General features: G+C 41.1%; 1 protein-coding gene and 1 pseudogene across 7 annotated transcripts in view; one reads left to right on the top strand and one right to left on the bottom strand.

The window, feature by feature from the left end:
* Nucleotides 1–21,376, bottom strand: part of NCOA1 (nuclear receptor coactivator 1) — a 192,877-nt gene that overhangs the window by 3,451 nt on the left and 168,050 nt on the right. For all 7 annotated transcript variants that reach the window (XM_066378753.1, XM_066378752.1, XM_066378750.1 and 4 more), the window contains 4 exons: nucleotides 20,764–21,166; nucleotides 12,874–13,048; nucleotides 8,283–8,466; nucleotides 472–561 (listed from right to left, as the gene is read on the bottom strand). In XM_066378753.1, coding sequence (XP_066234850.1) covers nucleotides 472–561; nucleotides 8,283–8,466; nucleotides 12,874–13,048; nucleotides 20,764–21,166 — 852 coding nt within the window. The remainder of the gene's footprint in view (nucleotides 1–471; nucleotides 562–8,282; nucleotides 8,467–12,873; nucleotides 13,049–20,763; nucleotides 21,167–21,376) is intronic.
* LOC136397970 (large ribosomal subunit protein eL36 pseudogene) lies at nucleotides 6,889–7,191 on the top strand (annotated as a pseudogene).

The following is a 21,376-nucleotide window of genomic DNA, read 5'->3' as shown; positions in this document are numbered from 1 at the left end:
ACTGAAGTGAATTAAAACCTGCAATATTCCTAAAGTTAGATTAACATAGAAAAGTGGCCACCCATGCTTTTTATATTGTTTTAAAACAAACTTCTACAAGTGGGCAGAGTACCCAGCAGACTTTTACCTGAATTTACTGAGATCTTTTGAGGTACTTTGATTACATATGAATTTGAGCACTGTGTTTACAAAATAATTATTAGTGGCCATATTGAATTAAACCTTCTGAAAGCTTACTCCACTTAACCCTCTCAACAATCCTATACAGCAGGTATCTAGTTAGTTCTGTTGGTTCTATAGCAGCCCAGGGGAGCTCCATAACATGCCCGAGATGACAGAGCTAAGAAGAGAATGGCCAGGACTCACACCCAGGTCCAACTCCAAGGGCAGGCTCTTAACTACGATGCTGCACAATTTTCTGTGTCTATAGGGGACAATAGACAGCTCTGGGCTTAGAATTCTCTTACTGACCTGGGTTCCATCTGCTTCTGTTTTGAGAAGGTCAGTAGATGAAAGCTGGTTGCAGTAGAGGCCTGTGTGTCTCAGTGCTGAATCATTTATCTATTCAAGATAAATATAAGACCAAGTTATAAGCTGGTTGTTTAAGCTGAAGAGCAAATTCTTGAATGAAAAACAATCTCACTGACAGAAAAGTAATAGAAGGATAGAAATAAAATGCTCAGTAACTGACTATGTTGTAGAAGACAGGACAGCGGTTCCCTCCATAGGGGTGGTTCTGTTGTATATTTTTTGCCTATATAGTTATATAATATTTGTTTTTTTTTAAAAAAAGGATTTTGGCCCTGGCCGGTTGGCTCAGTGGTAGAGTGTCGGCCTGGCGTGCAGAAGTCCCAGGTTCGATTCTCAGCCAGGGCACACAGGAGAAGCGCCCATCTGCTTCTCCACCCCTCCTCCTCTCCTTCCTCTCTGTCTCTCTCTCCCCCTCCCGCAGCGAGGCTCCATTGGAGCAAAGATGGCCCGGGCGCTGGGGATGGCTCCTTGGCCTCTGCCCCAGGCGCTGGAGTGGCTCTGGTCGCGACAGAGCGACGCCCTGGAGGGGCAGAGCATCGCCCCCTGGTGGGCAGAGCGTCGCCCCCTGGTGGGCGTGCCAGGTGGATCCCAGTCGGGCACATGAGGGAGTCTGACTGTCTCTCCCCATTTCCAGCTTCAGAAAAATAAAAAAAGGATTTTATTTATTCATTTTAGAGAGGGGGTAGGGAGAGAGAGAGAAAGAGAAAGGCCGGGGGGGAGGAGTGGGAAACATCAACTCATGGTTGCTTGTCATGTGTGCCTTGACCAGGCAAGCCCAGGGTTTCGAACTGGTGACCTCAGCATTCCAGATCAATGCTCTATCCACTGTGCCACCACAGGTCCAATGTATATTATACATGATACTTCAATAAAAAGTTAATTCACACACACAACAGTTAATTAGCAAAAGACTTCCACTACCAATCAAGATTTAGTAATAGGGATCAGATTTATCCTCTGCGTGAATCAATTAAAAAATTGGACAAAATGTATGAAATGAAGGTACTTAAGATGTTGGACAAAGGCAATAAAAGAAAGCTATCCCTAAGAGTTGAGAAACAATTGAGGTGCATCCTATGCTTACTCCAGCCTACTGCCTAGAGACAATTCCCAGGCGGTAGCATGGAGACAGGGAACCCAGGCAGTGCCTGGCATGCTTCCTGAGTTGTGAAGATGCAACTGGAAGCCTGAGACAGCCAAGGCAGCTGGACTTCACAGGGCAGAATACCAGATGAGAGAGAGAGCTACACAGAAAGAAAGTTTTGAAGATCTGGAGACCCCCTTGAGTCTACAGCTCAGTACTGATCAGCTAACGATGTCAGTGAACTACTCAAAGCAGAGAAATGATTCACCTGAATAGATTTACAGGGAATAATTTCCAAAGATCACACAGAGCTGGGACTAGGTCTTGATCTCATCATAATTCATGCAGTAACAAGTAGTGTGCTAGAAAGATTTTGTTTCCATAGTAGGGTACAGTTTCCCTATATGTACTATATTGGCTCTGGTTCCACTAAATAAAAAAGCAAGTACTGAAAGGATCAAATTTTTTTCCTGAGAAAGTAAGAGGGGAGAGAATAGGGAGGGAGAGAGGAAGACAGTGGGGAGAGAGGGAGGAAGGGAGGAAGGGAGGAAGGGGGAGGGGGGGGGGGAGAGAGAGAGAGAGAGAGAGAGAGAGAGAGAAGCATCAACTCATTCCATACTTAGTTGTGCCATTGATTGCTTCTCATATGTGCCCTGACCAGGGCTCGAACCAGCAACCTCAAGACACTACTGGCCAAGCCTCAAACTGTTTTCAAGTAACTTAGTCACTTCCCCCCAAAATGCTCAACAATATTTATATGAATATCAATAAGGTAAAATTCATATGTCTAGATTCCAATAAAAAATTATCAAGCCTGCAAAGTAGCAGAAAAATATGACCCATAATGAAAAGTCAATCAATTAAAACCAACCCCAAAATAATACAGATGATAGAACTGATAAGTAAGAATATTAAGACCATTGTTATAATAGTTCAAGAAGAGAGAGAAAAAACTCAATATGTTAGAGATATGAGAGGTATAAAAAAGGTACAAATTGAATTTCTAGACAAGAAAAATGCATTGGATAAAATGAACAGGTCAGACATTGCAAAAGAAAAGATCAGTGAACCTGAAGCTACAGCAATAGAAACTATCCAAAATGAAACACACATAGAAAAATGGTTGACCTTGCAGCCCCAAAACATATCCCCAAACCCACTGAATCAGTGAGCTGTGGGACAACTGCAAGTGGCCTACTATAAGTATAACTGAAATCTCTCTGAAGGAGGGTGGGGGCTGGTGACAACAAAATATTTGAAGAAATAATGGCTGGTATTTTCCCAAATTTGATGATTATACAGCCATAAATCAAGAAGCTCCCTGAAGCTCAACCATTCATAAGAACCATGAATAAAATCACACTAAAACATATCATAATCAAATTGCTTACAATCGGTGAAAAAGTGAATGTTAAAAGCAGTCAGGGGGGAAAAATGAACATGTACAACCTCACTGGTGCAGGCGCAGTGAATAGAGCATGACCTGGGACACTGAGGTCCCAGGTTCGAAACCCTGAGGTCACTGGTTTGAGTGTGGGCTCATCCAGCTTGAGCGCAGGGTCGCCAACTTGAGCATGGGATCATCACCATAATCCCACGGTCCCTAGCATGAAGCCCAAGGTCGCTGGCTTGAGCAAGGGGTCACTGGCTCGGCTGGAGTCCCCTGATCAAGACACATATGAGAAGCAATCAATGAACAACTAGAAAACTAGAAGTGCCATAATTATGAGTTGATGCTTCTCATCTTTCTCCGTTCCTGTCATCTGTCTCATGCTAAAAGCAAGCAAACAAACAAATACACAAAAACATATACACAGAAACAAAGATTAAATGACAGCAGATATCAGAAATATTGCAGTGGACCAACATCTTTTTTTTTTTTTAATTTATTTTTCTGAAGCTGGAAACAGGGAGAGACAGTCAGACAGACTCCCGCATGCGCCCGACCGACCGGGATCCACCCGGCATGCCCACCAGGGGGTGACGCTCTGCCCACCAGGGGGCAATGCTCTGCCCCTCCGGGGCGTCGCTCTGTTGCGACCAGAGCCACTCTAGCACCTGGGGCAGAGGCCAAGGAGCCATCCCCAGCGTCCGGGCCATCTTTGCTCCAATGGAGCCTCGCTGCGGGAGGGGAAGAGAGAGACAGAGAGGAAGGAGAGGGGGAGGAGTGGAGAAGCAGATGGGTGCTTCTCCTGTGTGCCCTGGCCGGGAATCGAACCCGGGACTTCTGCACGCCAGGCCGACGCTCTACCACTGAGCCAACCGGCCAGGGCCTGGATCAATATCTTTAAAGTACTAAAAAGCTAAAACTGCCAACCTAGAATTCAGGGAAAAGAATTTTCAGAGATAAGGTGATCTGTCCCTCCATCTCCCTCAAAAAAAGACAAAAAAATAATAATAATAAGCCTCATGGACACAGACAACAGTGCAGTAATTGTGGGGGTGGTGGGTGGAGGAGGATATAGGGCAGGGGTCAGGAACCTATGGCTCGTGAACCAGATGTGGCTCTTTTGATGGCTGCATCTGGCTCACAGACAAATCTTTAATAAAAAAATGTTAAAAATATAAAACATTCTCATGTATTACAATCCATTCATTCCCTACTGCTCATGTTTATGGTTGCGGGTGGCTGGAGCCAATCACAGCTGTCCTCCGGACAACACTAAATTTTTTTGGATAATGTGTAACATACATGGGTCATTGTATGGCTCTCACGGAATTACATTTTAAAATATGTGGCGTTCATGGCTCTATCAGCCAAAAAAGGTCCCGACCCCTGATATAGGGGAAGAAATGGTAAAGGACAGAGACCTGACTTGGGGGATGAACACAAAATAAAGTGTACAGAGATGCGCTGTAGAATTGGGCACCTGAAACCTGTAAAATTATGTTAACCAGTGTCACTCCAATACAATTCAGTTAAAAGGCAAAAAAAAAAAGATGAAGGTAAAACAAAAACTTTTTTTTAAATAAATTTTTATTAATGTTAATGGGATGACATTAATAAATCAGGGTACATATATTCAAAGAAAACATGTCTAGGTTATCTTGTCATTAAATTATGTTGCATACCCCTCGCCCATAGTCAGATTGTCCTCCGTCACCCTCTATCTAGTTCTATGTGCCCCTCCCCCTCCCCCTAACTCTCTCCCTCCCTCCCTCCTATGTCCTCCCTCCCTCCACCCCTGGTAACCACCACACTCTTGTCCATGTCTCTTAGTCTCGGATAAAACAAAAACTTTTTCACGCATATAAACACTAAAAGAAGTCATCACCTGGAGACCTAAAGAAAGTGCTTCAGGCAGAAGGAAAAGGATACCGAATGGAAATTTACATCCACACAAAGGAATGAAGAACATTGGAAAAAACTACATGGGTAAATATAAAAGACTTCTTATTTAAATTTTTAGAACATATAGTTGACTGTTTAAAGTTAAAAGTACTAACAATATTCTGTGGGGTATGTAGACATAATATGTATGACAACAAAAGCCCAGGAGGGGAGAAATATGTATATTATAGCCAACAAATGAGATAAAGTAAAATGAATTTAAATGTTCAATTAGACCAAAAAAAAAAAAAAGGCAAGAAATGGAACAACAATAAAAAAAGAGACTTTTAAATCTAACCATATCAATAATCACATTAGGCCCTGGCCGGTTGGCTCAGTGGTAGAGCACGGCCTGGCGTGCGGGAGTCCTGGGTTTGATTCCTGGCCAGGGCACACAGGAGAAGTGCCCATCTGCTTCTCGACCCCTCCCCCTCTCCTTCCTCTCTGTCTCTCTCTTCCCTTCCTGCAGCCAAGGCTCCATTGGAGCAGAGATGGCCTGGGCACAGAGGATGGCTCTGTGGCCTCTGCCTCAGGCGCTAGAATGGCTCTGGTTGCAACAGAGCGACGCCCCAGATGGGCAGAATGAACAGAGCACCCCCCCCCCCCCCGCATGCCGGGTGGATCCCGGTCGGGCACATGCGGGAGTCTGTCTGACTGCCTCCCCGTTTCCAACTTCAGAGAGAAAAAAAAAAATAATAATAATCACATTAAATGTAAATGGGCTAACCTCTCCAATGAAAAAGCAGAGAATGTCAAATTGAATATAAAAAAGCAAAACCCACTATGTAAGAAATATCCTTTAAAGCAGCGGTTCTCAACCTGTGGGTCGCGACCCCGGCGGGGGGTCGAACGACCAAAACACAGGGGTTGCCTCGCCGGGGTCGCGACCCACAGGTTGAGAACCGCTGCTTTAAATGTAATATTCTTTAATGTAATTCATTATAATTTTTATTATTTTGTTAAGTCTACTGTAGATAGTGAATAATTCTAATAACTGAATAAGAATAAGATAAAAAGGACAAGAAATCATCCTATTCAGTTCTTTTATTTTGCTAGAAGATGTGGATCACTAAGTTGTTGGTTTTCCCTTGCTAACCTCCTTAGGCTTACATATAATACCTGAAGAGTAGGGATTTAAAAAAATAATATAATTTTGTTAACCAGTGTCATACCAATTAATTCAATAAAAATGAAAAAATAAAGTATCTGGCACACTAGTAAGAGCTCAAAAAGATAAAAATTAAATATCAGAAAGGAATTCCATATAAAAGGTAATTAGTGTTTACATGTTTTTAAGATTTGTGGTAAACTATGGCTACAAGGTCAGAGGCTAGTCACCAGTCTACACTGTGGTTGCTGATAATGCGAATAGTAACTACCGGGAGTTATCCCAATGATCTTCTTAAATATCACTTTGAATTTAGTCATTCTCTCTTTAAAAATCTTCAGGAGACTTCAGGATAAACTCTAAACATTTAGATGGCCTGCAATACCCCTAAAAAGTTTACCACATTAATTCTGCTCTAAATATAATATAAACATCCCTTTAACATCATTAGGCTCTTCAACTTCTATTCCTTACTAGATTATGCTGTGATAACCAGATGTGAATGTTCTTAAAAATTCTCTTTCCTTAGACAAATTTTCCAGGAAGCCTTTCCTAGTAGGAACCTTTTTCCTTTACACCCTCAGTAGTTAATTGTATATACTCATCTGACATTATATGTGTGGTCCCAAGGGGGTCCATCTCTTACACAGCTGTTTTGTCCTATTATTAAACTAATCCTTTGTTCATGTTGTGTCTCCCTAGCTCAGTGCTATTATCGTCTATAGAACTATCTGTGTACAGAGCAAATACTAAATAAATAGTAAACTGAAAGGGAGACACAGGTCTCAGTCCCTCCACTGCGACAGTCGTTGAGCAGCAGCCAGGATTCTGCGCTGCCCCATGGCCGTGGGCATCAACAAAGGCCACAGATGATCAAGAACATGAGTAAGCCGAGGCATAGTCGCCACTCTGAGTGTGTCACAAAGCACACCAAGTTTGTGAGGGACATGATCTAAGAAGTGTGTAGCTTTGCCCCCTATGAGAGGCATGCCATGGAGCTGCTCAAGGTCTCCAAGGACAAGAGGGCCCTGAAATTCATCAAGAAAAGAGTGGGGACCCACATCCCATTCCAAGAGGAACAGAGAGGAACTGAGCCATGTCCTTGAAGCCATGAGGAAGGTGGCAGCCAAGGACTGAGCCCCATCTCCATGTGTAATAACTCTGTTCAGAAACTAGGGGTCCCTGTGGTGCCACTGCACCTAACCCGTTATCTGCTCGGGACCTTCTTTTGGACAGTAATGTAGGGCATGGCAGTAGGCACAGAAAGAAGCAACAGACAGGCAGTACTGGAAATGGTCCTTAATCATAATTAGTTCATATGCATAAAAAAAAAAAAAGGAAGAAAGGGAGAAATAAAGAAAATGTTTTCAGAATATAAAGGGAGAAGTTGCAAGCCAATGCATTATATGTATCATTTTAAAATAAATCTAAAACACTAACATCTCATGAGACTGAAATCTTATAACATCTATCAAAATTTCTATTTTATATCTTTTTTTTTTTAAATGTTCTTTTAATGCTTTTTTTTAATTTTATTTATTCATTTTTTAGAGAGGAGAGACAGAGAGAGACAGAGAGAGATGGGGGGAAGGGGCTGGAAGCATCAACTCCCATATGTGCCTTGACCAGGCAAGCCCAGGGTTTCGAACCGGCGACCTCAGCATTTCCAGGTCGACGCTTTATCCACTGCGCCACCACAGGTCAGGCTCTATTTTATATCTTAAGGACAGTAATTATCAAAGGATAGCCAGAAAAGAAATGTGGTTTTGTGTGTGTGTGTGTGTGTGTGTGTGTGTGTGTGTGTATGTGTGTGTGTGTGTGACAGTGACAGAGAGAGACAGAGAGAGGTACAGACAGGAAGGGAGAGAAATGAGAAACATCAATTCTTCATTGTAGCTCCTTAGTTGTTCATTGATTGCTTTCTCATATGTGCCTTGACAGGGGGGCTACAGCAGACCAAGTGATCCCTTGCTCAAGCCAGCGACCTTGGGCTCAAGCTGGTGAGCCTTGCAAAACCAGATGAGCCTGCGCTCAAGCCAGCGATCTTGGGGTTTTGAACCTGGGTCCTCCCAGTCCGACGCTCTATCCACTGCGCCATAGCCTGGTCAGGCAGCGTGGTTATTTTTGGTGAGTAACTGTGAACACACCTGATTTCCCTTAGAATAATAAATCGTGATGTGGTATGATTTGAGTGTGCATGTAACAAGTGTGCCAGTTGTGTCACTTACCTGCTCAGGGCACACAGTGTTCATTCCTGGCATCTGCAAAGAGCTCATCTGCATCTGGCCCATCATTGGGTTCATGTTCTGAACATTTGTGTTTCCACCTGCCATGGACACGGTGATGCTCATATTGTTGTACACTCCTGGCTGTGCAGGCGTGGGCTGGTTCTGGACAGCTTGACTGAATACACTGTTAACTCAAAAACAATCCTGATTACACCCACTGATCATGAACATGGGGGCAATGTGACTGGATTCTGTTTCTTAATTACAAGACAGAATCCCAGAGACAGTATTTTTCACTCTTAAGGTACATGTCGGCTTTATCTTATTACAATATATAAGGATTGAGTATAATTTAGATGCAGTTAGAACTCTGCTCAAGGTGTTTAATAACTAAAAAGAGCTCATTTTAAGTTACAATTATCTGGCCTAGTATCAGAGTTGATAAGCTCCAGTTACCTGCATAATAAGAAAGTTTTCCACATAAGTAAATTGTCCAGATAACTGAAGTTTACCCATTTAACCATTAAAATTGTTTAAAGATCTCAAAGATTAAACCAGTTTCTATTAGCAGGTAGAAGAGTATCAGATAAACTCCAAGTAAATAAAACGTGAAACTTTATATGTGACCCCCCTAATTCTATGTGATACAGATATACACATGCTAAAGGAAAATGTATAATTTATGTCTTTTGTAAGTTCTACAAAACACCACATATTTTATGATTACCTATCAATTGTTAAATAATAAGCTGTTTCAATGTTAATTATGCAGAATTTAATTAAAAAATTATTTACCCCGTCAATGGCTTATCTATTCCTTGCTAGCTCCTGGGAGGCAAGCAGGATGTACTGACATTTATAACTTCCAATAGATTAAGGTAATCATACTGACATTAACAGGCTGAGAAACAGCCTATTCATCACGTCTGCAGAAAAGTGGCAAATATTCTTCAATATTCTCCAAGTAATTATAAAACACAAATGCTCAAAGAAAATTATGTGCCTAGGAAATGGTCAATAATGCTTATGTGAACCACTAATGTCTGCACAGTGTGTATGCTTGTGAGGCAGTGTCCCCACAACTAAAGGAGAGGAAAAACCTATGTCTACCGCCCACTCTCTAATGAGAACATTTCTGCCTTCGACAATGCTCATTTGTCAACTGATATGTAAGTACCACCGAGGAGGCTCAGGGCTTCAGCAAGCTAATGCATGCAGAGGCTTCAAGGACTGCAGTGATGTCATACTTAGCAAAAAAAATTCAGGATTTAATTTCTTGTCAAATTTATATTTGGGACTATATATTAAGTTCCTTCAAACTGCTCCTGCCAATAGTTCCATTTCAGTTTCTTCCAGCATTGGAAGAAGCCCAAGGCCTTCTGTGGCACCAGTCACTGTTCCAGGCCCTGGATGGACAGTGGCAGCTTTGGCCCAATGCGAGAAGGGCCTCTGCTTTCCAAGTTACCTCAGGGTAGTTATCACAACGTCCTTATACTAGCACCAGGTATTTGGTAGCCCAGAAACATTAAGACTTTGGCTTAAAGTGGGTTCCACAGATTTAAGAGGTTCTAACAAGCAGGGAGGAGTTCCTGGTCACAGAAGTCTGAGAAACAAAGAGTTCAACAACAGGCCTTCATAGCTTGTAAAATGCTAAAAAGCACTAGGACTCTCTCAGGTGACTAGTGCACTACCCAGTTCTAGGACACACAGATTTGGTTTAATCCTTTACCTTTCTTGTCACCAGAGACACAGTGAAAAAGAATCACATGATACTGTCTCTGAACACATCGTTCTTAGTAATTCTTTGCTTTATGTTTTACTTCTCTTTGCCATATTCTTGTCACTAACTTAGACTGGTGGCACCTTGACAGCAGGGGCTACCTTCCCGTTCATTGTAGTACCTTGCACTGTGCAACAGAGACAGCGTGTGGCCACAAAATATATGCCGCCTGTGCTGACTAATAAGCTCCTACACAGGAACCAAATAAGCAAGTGTGAATGTGTGGAGAGTTGGTGGTTATTTTTTTTCTCAAATGATTTGGGAAAGTCAAAGTTCACAGAAACTGCTCATGTACAACAAAACCTCAAGTCCACATATGAATCTGAACCTAAGAAGTGACCTGAGTAGGAAGAGGAAATCTCTGCACTCATTTGTTCAAGAGATGTACATTAAGTGCTTACCTGCTCTAAAGGAGGGACATAGAGAAGTGGACAAACACAAAGGCCTTGCTCTTGTAAAGCTTGTATTTTAGCTGGAGAGACAACCATAAATAAACAGACTAACACACAATCTGTCAGGGTGAAGCACTGAAGAAGGGAAAGGAGGGGCCAGGGGTGGGAAATTATGTTGTTTTAGAAATGCCTCTCAGAAAAGTTTACTATGGTGACATTCAATATCTATGTTTAACAAGGTGACATTTAAGTAGAGACTTGAAGTGTGAGAAAGCAAACCATGTGGCTACTGAGAGAAGAACATTCCAGCAGAGGGGTTTAAAAATGCAAGGTCCTGAGTTTGCAATGTACTTGGCACATCTGAGGAACAGAAGAATAAACAGAAGCCAGGTGGCAGGGACAGTGATGAGAATAGCAGATGAGGTCAGAGAAGTATCTAGGAGCAAGATCAGTGGGGCTTTGTCGGCCCTGTCGTGTATGTTGGGTAAGCTGGAGTTCTGAATGAAGGACTGCCACATGGCCTCACGTGTTAAAAGTATCGCTCTGGCTGGAGATTGCTGGAGTGGAGCAAGGGTGGGCACAGGGGGACAGGAGGCTGCTGCAATGGTCTAGGGAAAAGACAATGGTGACTTGCACCAAAGTGTACAAGTGGGACAGGTAACAAGTGAGAGTTGCTGAGAAGCTGACATGACTTGCGGATGGAATGTTGATTTGGAAGGTAAGAAAAGAGAAAAGGTGATTTTTCTGAATAACTGGAAAAATGGAGTTGTTTACAGAGATGAGGAAAAGCAGGAGGGGAGCATGTTTTGGGAAGAGTGTCACCTTAGTTTTTATCATGTTCAAGATGCCTATGAGACTTCTATGTGGCGATGTCAATTAGACAGTTGTGTATGCAGCACGATGTTGAGGATAGGAGTCTGGGCTGGAAATGTGTACTTGGGAGTCGTAGCATAGAGATGGGCGTGGATGGCAATAAGACTGGATGATATACCAGTGGAGTAGATATGGGGAAGAGGTCCTAGAAGGAGCTCTGAGACTCTCAAATGGAGGTCAGAGAGGTGAGGAAACTGAGAGAATGGGAAAGTCACCTTTCTCAAGAGAGAAGGCTGTTCCAGAAGCAAATACAGAAAGGGTGTCAAGAATGATAAATGCTCAACTATGTCAAGCGCTACTGAGGATCATTGCATTTGGCACTGAGGAAGGCATTAATAACCTCAACAAGAATATCTTTGGTGGAGTGGCAGGGATGAAAAGTCTGACTGGTCCAACAAAGAATGGAAGACGAGGAAGTGACAGAGTATATAGTTTATAACAAATTTCACTGACAAGGGGAACAGACCCATCAGCATGACTGTGGTGTTTTTCATATTTAAATGCCAAAGTGTAGATATGGAGCAAGGGTTTAAGGTGCATTTTACCAGGAGCACTTTGCTAGGTACAGGTGCAGAAGAGGGAGGGCAGGCCGAGGGAGCTGAGAGTGCCCATAGGGAGTAATTACAATGATGGACCGTGAAGTCTAAAGTGGATTTAGGAAGTTGGGATTAGAACACATTAGGAGACTAAGTTCTTCTTGCGTGTTATACAGTTTCATTTTTTATTTAATTTATACACAGGTCCCACTGGGAGTTTTTTACATGCAGTCCTCACTTAGAGCTGCATAGTTCTCTAACAAGAAGTCTTCCTCTTTCACCTTCCAGTGAACTTGAGTTTTCAACTTTAACTGCCTTACTTATTATGTTGTCAGATCAAATGGCTTCCCTGTCATTTAGAACCAAGACACAACCAAATTAAAACCCTTAAAAAATTTAAATGATGTGTGAAAAGTTCAGCAGCCAGGATTGGGTGGGGGTATGACTTTAGGGAGATAATTCTAAGCAAAACGAACAAGATGAGGCCACTGGAAATCTAGATTCAGAAATCTGGGGAAGGTAGAATGACCTGAGAAGCCTTGAACCCTTTGTTGTTCAAATGGAATCTTTAAACAATACTAAGAAGAGAGAAATCTGTCTGAATTCAGCTCTACTGAATCCTAACATTTTGCCATTCTTGCTTTAGATTTTTAAGACATTTCAGTATTTTTATAAAAAGAGACCTTTTCATAAGTGCACACTTCTACGTCTGTTCCAGGGAAGTTCTGTTCCTTATTGTAATGAGTCATATTCCTTAGGTGTGCTGGGGGTGGGACAAAACACTGGGGGCCACTAGACCACGTTTCTCTACTGTAAACACACAAATTTGCTCTAAAAATCACTTAAAGGATTTAAAAGTCATCAGTTTTCTTTGCTAGTAACATAAAAACCAGTTTCTTGAATTTGCAAATTGCAGTATCCAATAATCCTCTATTTAGATAGTGAAGGAAAGGCTGCTCTTATGTGCTGCAGAGTAGCGGGGATGCTCGGATATAAAAACCGCCTCTTACTTGTTGTTTCCCATTGCTCCTTGCTGCCAGGCCTTCATGTCCGGTGACTGGTACCCAGAAGCAGGTGAAGTCTGCTGAAGCAGAGAGGTCTGAGGAGGAGGGATTTGCATCGGCACCATGGAGCTCCCAGGGCTCAGGGATGAAGCAAAGTTGGCCTCACCTTGGGGAACCATTCCTACAAATTGACATAAATTAATTTAGGTGAATATACTATAAATTTATTAAACCACAAGGATCTTCAGAAACATCCTAAACAACAAAGTAGAGGAAAAAAATTTCTCTTAAAAATAAAGTAGGAAATTTTACTATAAACAGATAAATAAACATAAAATAAGTTTGGAAGAATGTTTTCTATTCTAAGATGTTGATTCGTGTACCAGAATTACATGTGATGTTTTTCCTGTTCTGTTTGCTTACATAAATTTTTAAGTGTAAAGAACATATATGAACATAAGTGACAGATCACTTGTGTAATAAAGACAAGTTAAAAAATGAAAGAGAGAAAGGAAAAGCCATGTATGAAATGAAAAATTACATTTTTTTTTTTTTGTATTTTTCTGAAGTTGGAAACAGGGAGAGACAGTCAGACAGACTCCCGCATGCGCCCGACTGGGATCCACCCGGCACGCCCACCAGGGGCGATGCTCTGCCCACGAGGGGGCGATGCTCTGCCCCTCCGGGGCGTTGCTCTGCCGTGACCAGAGCCACTCTAGCGCCTGGGGCAGAGGCCAAGGAGCCATCCCCAGCGCCCGGGCCATCTTTGCTCCAATGGAGCCTTGGCTGCGGGAGGGGAAGAGAGAGACAGAGAGGAAGGAGGGGGGGGGGTGGAGAAGCAAATGGGCGCTTCTCCTATGTGCCCTGGCCGGGAATCGAACCCGGGTCTCCCGCACGCCAGGCCGACGCTCTACCGCTGAGCCAACCGGCCAGGTGAAAAATTACTTTTGTTGGCCACTCCTCCTCAGTCATCTCTGGGCTTTTCGTCCTCTCCATTTTTTGTTTTGCTTTGTTGAGATGTAACCTACATAGCATCAAATTCACTCACTGAACTGCTCAACCCAATGTTCTTTTGTTTTTTTGAGAGAGAAAGGGAAAGAGAGAGAGAGATAAAGAGAAGAAAAGAGAGGGAAGGAGGTGGGGAGAGAGAGACAGGAAGGGAGAGAGATAAGAAGCATCAATTCTTTGTTGTGACATCTTAGTAGTTCATTGATTACTTTCTCATCTGTGCCTTGACCAGCGACTCCAGCTGAGCCAGTGACCCCTTGCTCAAGCCAGCAGCCTTGGGCTCAAGCCAGTGACCATGGAGTCATGTCTATGATCCCATGTTCAAGCCAGTGACCCCATGCTCAAGCTGGTGAGCCCACTCTCAAGTCAGTGACCTTGTGGTTTCAAACCTGGGACCTCAATGTTCCACACAGATGCTCTACCCACTGTGCAACCACTGGTCAGGAACAACTCAATGCTTTTAAATAAATTTACTGAGTTATGCAACCATCTCCAGTGTCCTGTTTACACATTCTCATCAGTTCCGTATTCACTGTGCCTGTGTGTAGTCAATCCCTGCTCCACACCTCTAGCCTCAGGCAACCGCTGCTCTGCTTTTCATCTTAACAGAGCAGCCCTTTTTGAAAATTACATTTAAATGTAATCATATGAGGTGTTTTGTGCTGGACTTCTTTCACTTAGCATACAACTTTTGAGGTTCAACCTTTCTGTAGCAGTTATCAATAGTTCGTTCCTTTTTATTCAGGATAGTTATCGATTTAACTATTTTAAATCAATTGACCACAAAGTCAATCATTCTGTTGCAGTGATCTGCATGTCTATATTAATACCACATTGTATTGACTGCTAACTTTACGGAAATTTTTAAAAATATTTTATTTATTGATTTTTTAGAGAGAGAGGAGTGAGAGAGAGAGAGAGAAGGGGGAGGAGCAGGAAGCATCAACTCCCATATGTGCCTTGACCAGGCAAGCCCAAGGTTTCGAACCGGCGACCTCAGTGTTCCAGGTCGCCACCACAGGTCAGGCCACTTTACGGAAATTTTTGATACTGGTAGCCATCCAATATTGTTCTTCCTTGTCAAAATTGTCTTGGCCACTCCTTTGCATTTCCATATAAATTTTAGAAGCTTGTCAATTTCTCAAAGAAGTATGCTTTTTTTTTTATGGGGTTTGCATTGAATTAAAAGATCAGTTGGGAGTGAATTACCATCTTGTCAGTCTTATTTTTTTTCTCTAATTTCCACTGTTGCATCTTCAAGTTCACTAACTTCTTTTGTAATATCTAATCAACTTCTTATCCCATCTAGTATATTTTTTATCTCAGACATTATAGTTTCCATTTCCAGAAATTTGATTTTGGAGTTTTAAAATATCTTCCATAACTTCACTTAACATGTTCAAACTTTCCTCTAACTTACTGAATATACAGAATAAATGTAGATGAGCTCACTTCAGCAGCACATATACAGAATGTAGAACTTATAATTGTCTTAATATCCTTGTCTACTATTTCTATCACCTGTGTAATTTCTTCATGGTTTTGATAGATTGATTTTTCTCCTCCTTATTGGTTGTATTTTCCTGCTTCTTTGCTTGCCTGGTAATTTAAAAAATGACTCTATATACTATGAATTTTACCTTGTTAGATGTTCAATTTTCAAAACTCCTTTAAATATTATTTTACATTTGTCAGGGTCATGGTTAGGTTACATGAAAACAGTTTAATTCTTTTGGGTCTTGTGCCTAAAGAGACAAGAGCAGACAGAGTTCAGTCTTGCTTATTACTGAGGCAAAACCCTTCTGAGTATTCTGCTTGACACCCCATGATTATGAGTTTTCTGTTCTGGCTGGTGGGAAGAGGAATTGGCTCTATGTGAACTTCAAAGACTGTTCCCACTAATTTTTTCAGGTGATCTTCCTGGCCTTGGTTTGCATGGACACACACACACACACACACATGCACGCGCGTGCCGCTGAAGACCTAAGTGGGATCCTCTGCATATCCCTCTGTAGCTCTCTCTGTGTGGCTTTCTCTTCTCTGGTACTGTGCCGAGCTCCACTGTCACAACTCAGGAAAACCACTTGCTCCTGCTGGATTCCTCCTCCCGGCACACACAATTTAGAGAACTGTACTTTGTTTAATGTACAGTTTAATAATTTTTAGTTTGTTCCAGGTAAGAGAATAAATCTGGTCCATGTTACTCCATCTTGGCCGAAAGTGGAAGTCTATATAATAATTTTAAAAAGTAAAAATGGATTTTTAAAGATTTTCTGTTATGTTAGCACTTTGTATTCCTTTTTTCCTGACAAATTTCAGAATTAAATACTTTTGAGTGGCAGGAAAAAAGAATGTTATAATTTGATTAGCTATAATTTAGTATAATTCTTTCAAGTCTTCCTTTACAAAATCTTGAATAATTTTGTTGCTTCTTTCCCTTATCATTATATCACATGCATATTTTTATGTCCTTAGTGTCTCTCTGTAAACATAATTATTTGCCTGTATAATATTCTGTTAATACAGTGACTTTCCTCTTTTTTTTTTGGTTGGTTAATCTGGTCAGAGATATAATTTATTCACTTTTTTTTATAGGCTACAATTTCAAATTTTCTGTGAAAGTTAAGCCAACTATATACTTTATAAAGTGTTTTTTTCTTTTACTGTTTATCTTTTTCAGGTAAAGATTATATAAATAAAGCTACATACTGTTCCTCCCTTCATATGTAATTTAATCTCTGGTAAATAATTTTTACTTAGAGAAAAAAATTTCTTTCCATTTATGACTCTACAGAGTGGGTTTTCCCCCATATGTTAACTATTTTCATATGTTGATTGTCTTTGCATTAATTCTACACTTTACATTTCAACTATTTTGGTTGTGATCTTAAACACTTGTCTGTTCCTAATGTGGTTTTAACCTTATTTATGATAAAATAATTTCTTTCAGAAAAAATATATGTCAAGGGGAAAAGATACTTATCACATTCTGGATATTACTCTGTGCGGTCAAAGTAAAAATAAATAAGAGACTCCAAGTACACTGTCATGGTTTTTGACATTTCTCTCTGGCTTTATCTCACATTTTAACTGCCCATGTCTTATCAGATGACCTAGTTTTAGTAGAAATAACTAGCCTGTCAATAATGAACTGGAGAAGTAGACAGAGTTCTAGTCCCAGTGCTGGCACTACATTAGACCTTAGATTCTTTGAACCAACCTTCTAGTTAAAATGTCTACAATTCCGTCTTTGCCTAGACTATGCTAATTCTCCCTGCTGGACCATCAACAGCATCACAGTTATTTGGTAGCAGCAACTAGAATTAAGACTCATCCTTCCATTCATTTACTTCTTCAAAGATTGATTAGCATCTACTTGCTCTCCCCAACTCTGACCACTATGCCAAGCACTTGAGAAACAGAGATGAAAAAAATCACACTTTGCTCACTTAAAGAACTTGCTGTTTAAAAAGAAAGACAGCTAGGTTATTAACAAGTGGCTGGAAGACAAGGTGGTGAGTGCTTCTGATCGGAGTGTCAGGGAAGGCTTCCTAGAGGAAATACCTCTGAGAGGAAAAAAAACAGGACTGACCCAGGTGAAGAGAAAATATTTTAGACAGATACAAGAGGTACAAAAGCCCGGAATTCAAAGAGAGCAAGGTATGTACTCTTTCTTGGAACTTAAGAAGTTTGATGTAACTGACTATTGAGACATGGAGGGAAGGGGAAGTGAAGCAAGTGAGTCTGACTTTGGAAAAGTTGAGCTTGCGGTGTGGGTGGAAAACTGAAGTATGTCTGTCCAGCAGGCAGCTATATGCAAGCTGAGAGATCGGACTTAGAGATAGAGAACACAGCCGCAGGCATGAAGAGGCCACTGAAGCCACAGAAGGTGATGAGATCACTAAGGAGTGGGTGGGGTAGCACATTTACTGTGTACTTCACAGAAGAGGGGGCTCTGGATGGGCTTCAAGCAATTCACAAAGTGGGTACAAAATTGTTAAAAAGTAATCGCCATATTTACTTAGAACATTGCCTTAGTATAAAATAAATTTTAGAAGTCTAATTCTTTTTTAGTATACTCATGGAATAATAGGCTGAAAATTTTTCTGTTTTCAGAAATAAAAGGAAGTATACTCTGCTATTACTACTACCTACAGGCTCCTTCAGGTAGTTGGGGCTTATATTAAGCTGAAAGATGCCAAAGCAAAGAACTAGAGTAAAGTTAACATATTCATCTTTTGGTTTTACCATTATCAATTAACACAGGAATTGACCAACTTTTTCTGCAAAGAGCCAGCCGATAGTAAATATTTTCGGTTTTGTAGGCAGTGAGGTTTCTGTAACTACTACTCAGTTCTGTTGTATGAAACCAGCCACAGACAATATATAAACTAATGAGCACGGCTGTGTTCCAATAAAACTTTATTTACAAAAACACGTGGTGGAGTTTTTTTTTATTGGGGGGGGGGGGGCTTACTTTGAAAAGGTTTGCATTTTTCCAGAACTTGAATTTATACTAATGCAGAACCTGGTCTTGAAGACTTCTCCTAGGCTGCTGATTATACCGGAGCAAGTTTTTAGCAGAACAGCAGAAGAAACGATAACCATTTCACCTCTAAGTGTTCTTATACTATCCAGAAAAACTAACAACTTCCCCCTATTATTTTAAAGCAGTTTACGGAAGAACTGAAAGTTCTACCATTTAATTTCAGCTTGCAACTCAATGAAACTACTACTCTCTCCACTGTATCTAGTTTCTGTGTTTTGTTTGTAGTATGAATGCTGGCTTTATCAAAGAAAAATTCTTATTTTGAGAGTAGTATTTTTTATTGGTCAAAAGTTGGGCCAGAAGAAAAATCTGGGTACCAGACACAGCCCTAGAGTGGGTGGCAACTAACTCATCCAGCGAAAATGCCTGGTGAAGAAGGAAGACCCACCCTCTCATTACCTCAATCACTGTGTTCTATATATTGACACCCCAGAGTTCAAAGACTAGACCCACAACCCTGAGGGAAATTTTGTCCACTTCAGGAGAACTGGGCCTTTGAAGCCCTGCCTTCTCAGATGGTTTGTCAAGGAACTGAAGCAGGATAAGACGCTCTCCTTTCTTAGCTTTCCAAAGAGGTGTCAAAGAGCATGACTGAGAATTGACAGAAGTACTATATTTTAAGAGAAACAAAATCCTTGGCAAATTCATTGATGCTTGGCTTCCTTGTAGTTAGTTTTTTGATTTAAGGGTCTGCAATCAATATCACAAAGGTCAAGAATCTATTTGTTGTTTTGGCTACATTACCATTTTAGAAGAAAAATGGGTAAAAGAGACAACAATAAAAGTCTTTTAATATTGGAGAAAGTACTTCTGCCAGCTAGAGTCAAGTGCAAAAGCCTTGCCAAATTCTCTGCATGCAGAAGTTATAAGAAATAAAACTCTCTGGAAGGCCACTCCTGTGCAGACAATCTTATAACACAAATATAGATTAGGAATCCTTTCGTTGCTTAAACAGATAGTGTCAGAGACACAGCCAGCCAAAGATGACTTCATTGTCTTAAAGACAAAGGAATTGATGTGGCATAATTTTGATTTAAATGTCTTAGAGAATTCAAGTGCTCTCTGATACAAGTCTCCCCAGACACTTAATTTAATAGTCAAAGGATTTCAGCACTTATTGCTATAAGAATAAAAAGTCTAAATTAATTTGGTTGTCAGAGTTGATAAGCATACTGTCATGTCAAAGATCTCTACGTAACTTCACAATCTTATTCAAGTCAAACAAAAGCCTTATTGTTAATATTCATGTTTAAGCAGTCTTAAAATTTACTTTTCCTTTCATTTATAAAACCAAAGAATTTATTTCAATTTTTTCAGGAATTTGCCATTAATTTTGTATCAAAATTTGATTAAACACAGTGGATTAATCAAATGTTTTATTGCTACTACCTATTAGAATCTCAAAGTGATAGAAGTAAAAATAAAGACATCATCACCTAGGACAAGGACTGGAAAAGAGACAGTGAAAACGAAAGAGTCAAAAAGAAAGAACCTTTTGGAATCTAGAAAGTAGCCTAATATTGCAGGAATAGCTTACAACCTAAGCGGCTAAGAGACACCAATGAGAAGTCTGAGATACGTTGTGAAGCTTGATTATCCTTTTTTTTTTTAATTTAAATTTAAATTTTTTTTTTTACAGAGACAGAGAGAGAGTCAGAGAGAGGGATAGACAGGGATGGAGAGATGAGAAGCATCAATCATTAGTTTTTCGTTGCACCTTGTGACACCTTAGTTGTTCATAGATTGCTTTCTCATATGTGCCTAGATCACGGGCCTTCAGCAGACCAAGTAGCCCCTTGCTCGAGTCAGCGACCTTGGGTCCAAGCTGGTGAGCTTTTGCTCAAACCAGATGAGCCTGCGCTCAAGCTGGCGACCTGGGGTCTCGAACCTGGGTCCTCGGCATCCCAGTCCGACGCTCTATCCACTGGTCAGGCAAAGCTTGATTATCCTTATATAAACTATCAGAATTTCCAACATAATATAAAAAACCAGTACATCCAAATTTTGAGTTAATGTACTTATTTAAACCCATTGTCTGAAACAGACTTTCATTAAATTCTTATAGGGATCCACGAGAGAAAGTAAGAAAATAAGAGAATATGCTTTGAAGACAGGTCCTTATAGAGCCTCCAATTGAATAATCTTAGCTATCAAAGAGAGATGTAAGCCTCAAACCATTCAAGTATTTAGTGGCAAAGGGTGAGTTGGAGCCTGGACCTCCTGACTCCTGTGTGCCTTTCTTCTGTAGCCCACTTCTTTAGTGTCATCAGACTGAAACACACATGAAGAGAGAACTGTGCTTAGTACTTATAAAAACAACAAGGCTGTGATCCTCATACCTGATCCTGGATACTGGAAGACATTCTGCTGCATCTGAGGATTGATTCCAGTGCCGAACTGTCCTCCCATGTTTCCTGCCATGCCTCTGTTCACCATGCTGTTGCGGTTGGCCAAGGCTGCCTCAGGATTTGCTGCCAGTTGTGAGAATGGGCTGGTAGAAGCGGGCGGGGTTCCTGGATTTGTACCATAGTTTGGTGGGTAGGGGAATTGCTGCGGAGCACCCTGAGGAAGACGGGGGTTCCCCATTTGAACTGGCAGTCCAGATGAGGGAGGGAGGTTGTTCCCAAAGCTTTGCTGCCTCATGAGCATGGCTCTTTGCTGCTGTATTAGCTGCCTCTGTCGGTGCTGCTGGCTGTACAACTCCCGCTGACGCTGTGCCAACATTTGGGCATTCAGGGGTGGCTGCAAACGAGGACAAATTCCTCACTTATTAATAGTATTACAATCTCTACCTAGCTTGGAAATCTTACAGGATAAAGCTTTGTACTGGGGGCAACAAAATTATCAGTGTACAAAGAAACATAAAACCAAAAAGAACAAAACCCACTTAATCACAAGAGAGAAAATGAATTATGTACATTTTATAGATTAAAGGTAGTTGAGAAATGCTAA

The sequence above is a fragment of the Saccopteryx leptura genome, chromosome 3, assembly GCF_036850995.1.
Source record: "Saccopteryx leptura isolate mSacLep1 chromosome 3, mSacLep1_pri_phased_curated, whole genome shotgun sequence".
NCBI classification, from domain to species: domain Eukaryota; kingdom Metazoa; phylum Chordata; class Mammalia; order Chiroptera; family Emballonuridae; genus Saccopteryx; species Saccopteryx leptura.
This window is presented reverse-complemented; position numbering and strand designations above follow the sequence as displayed.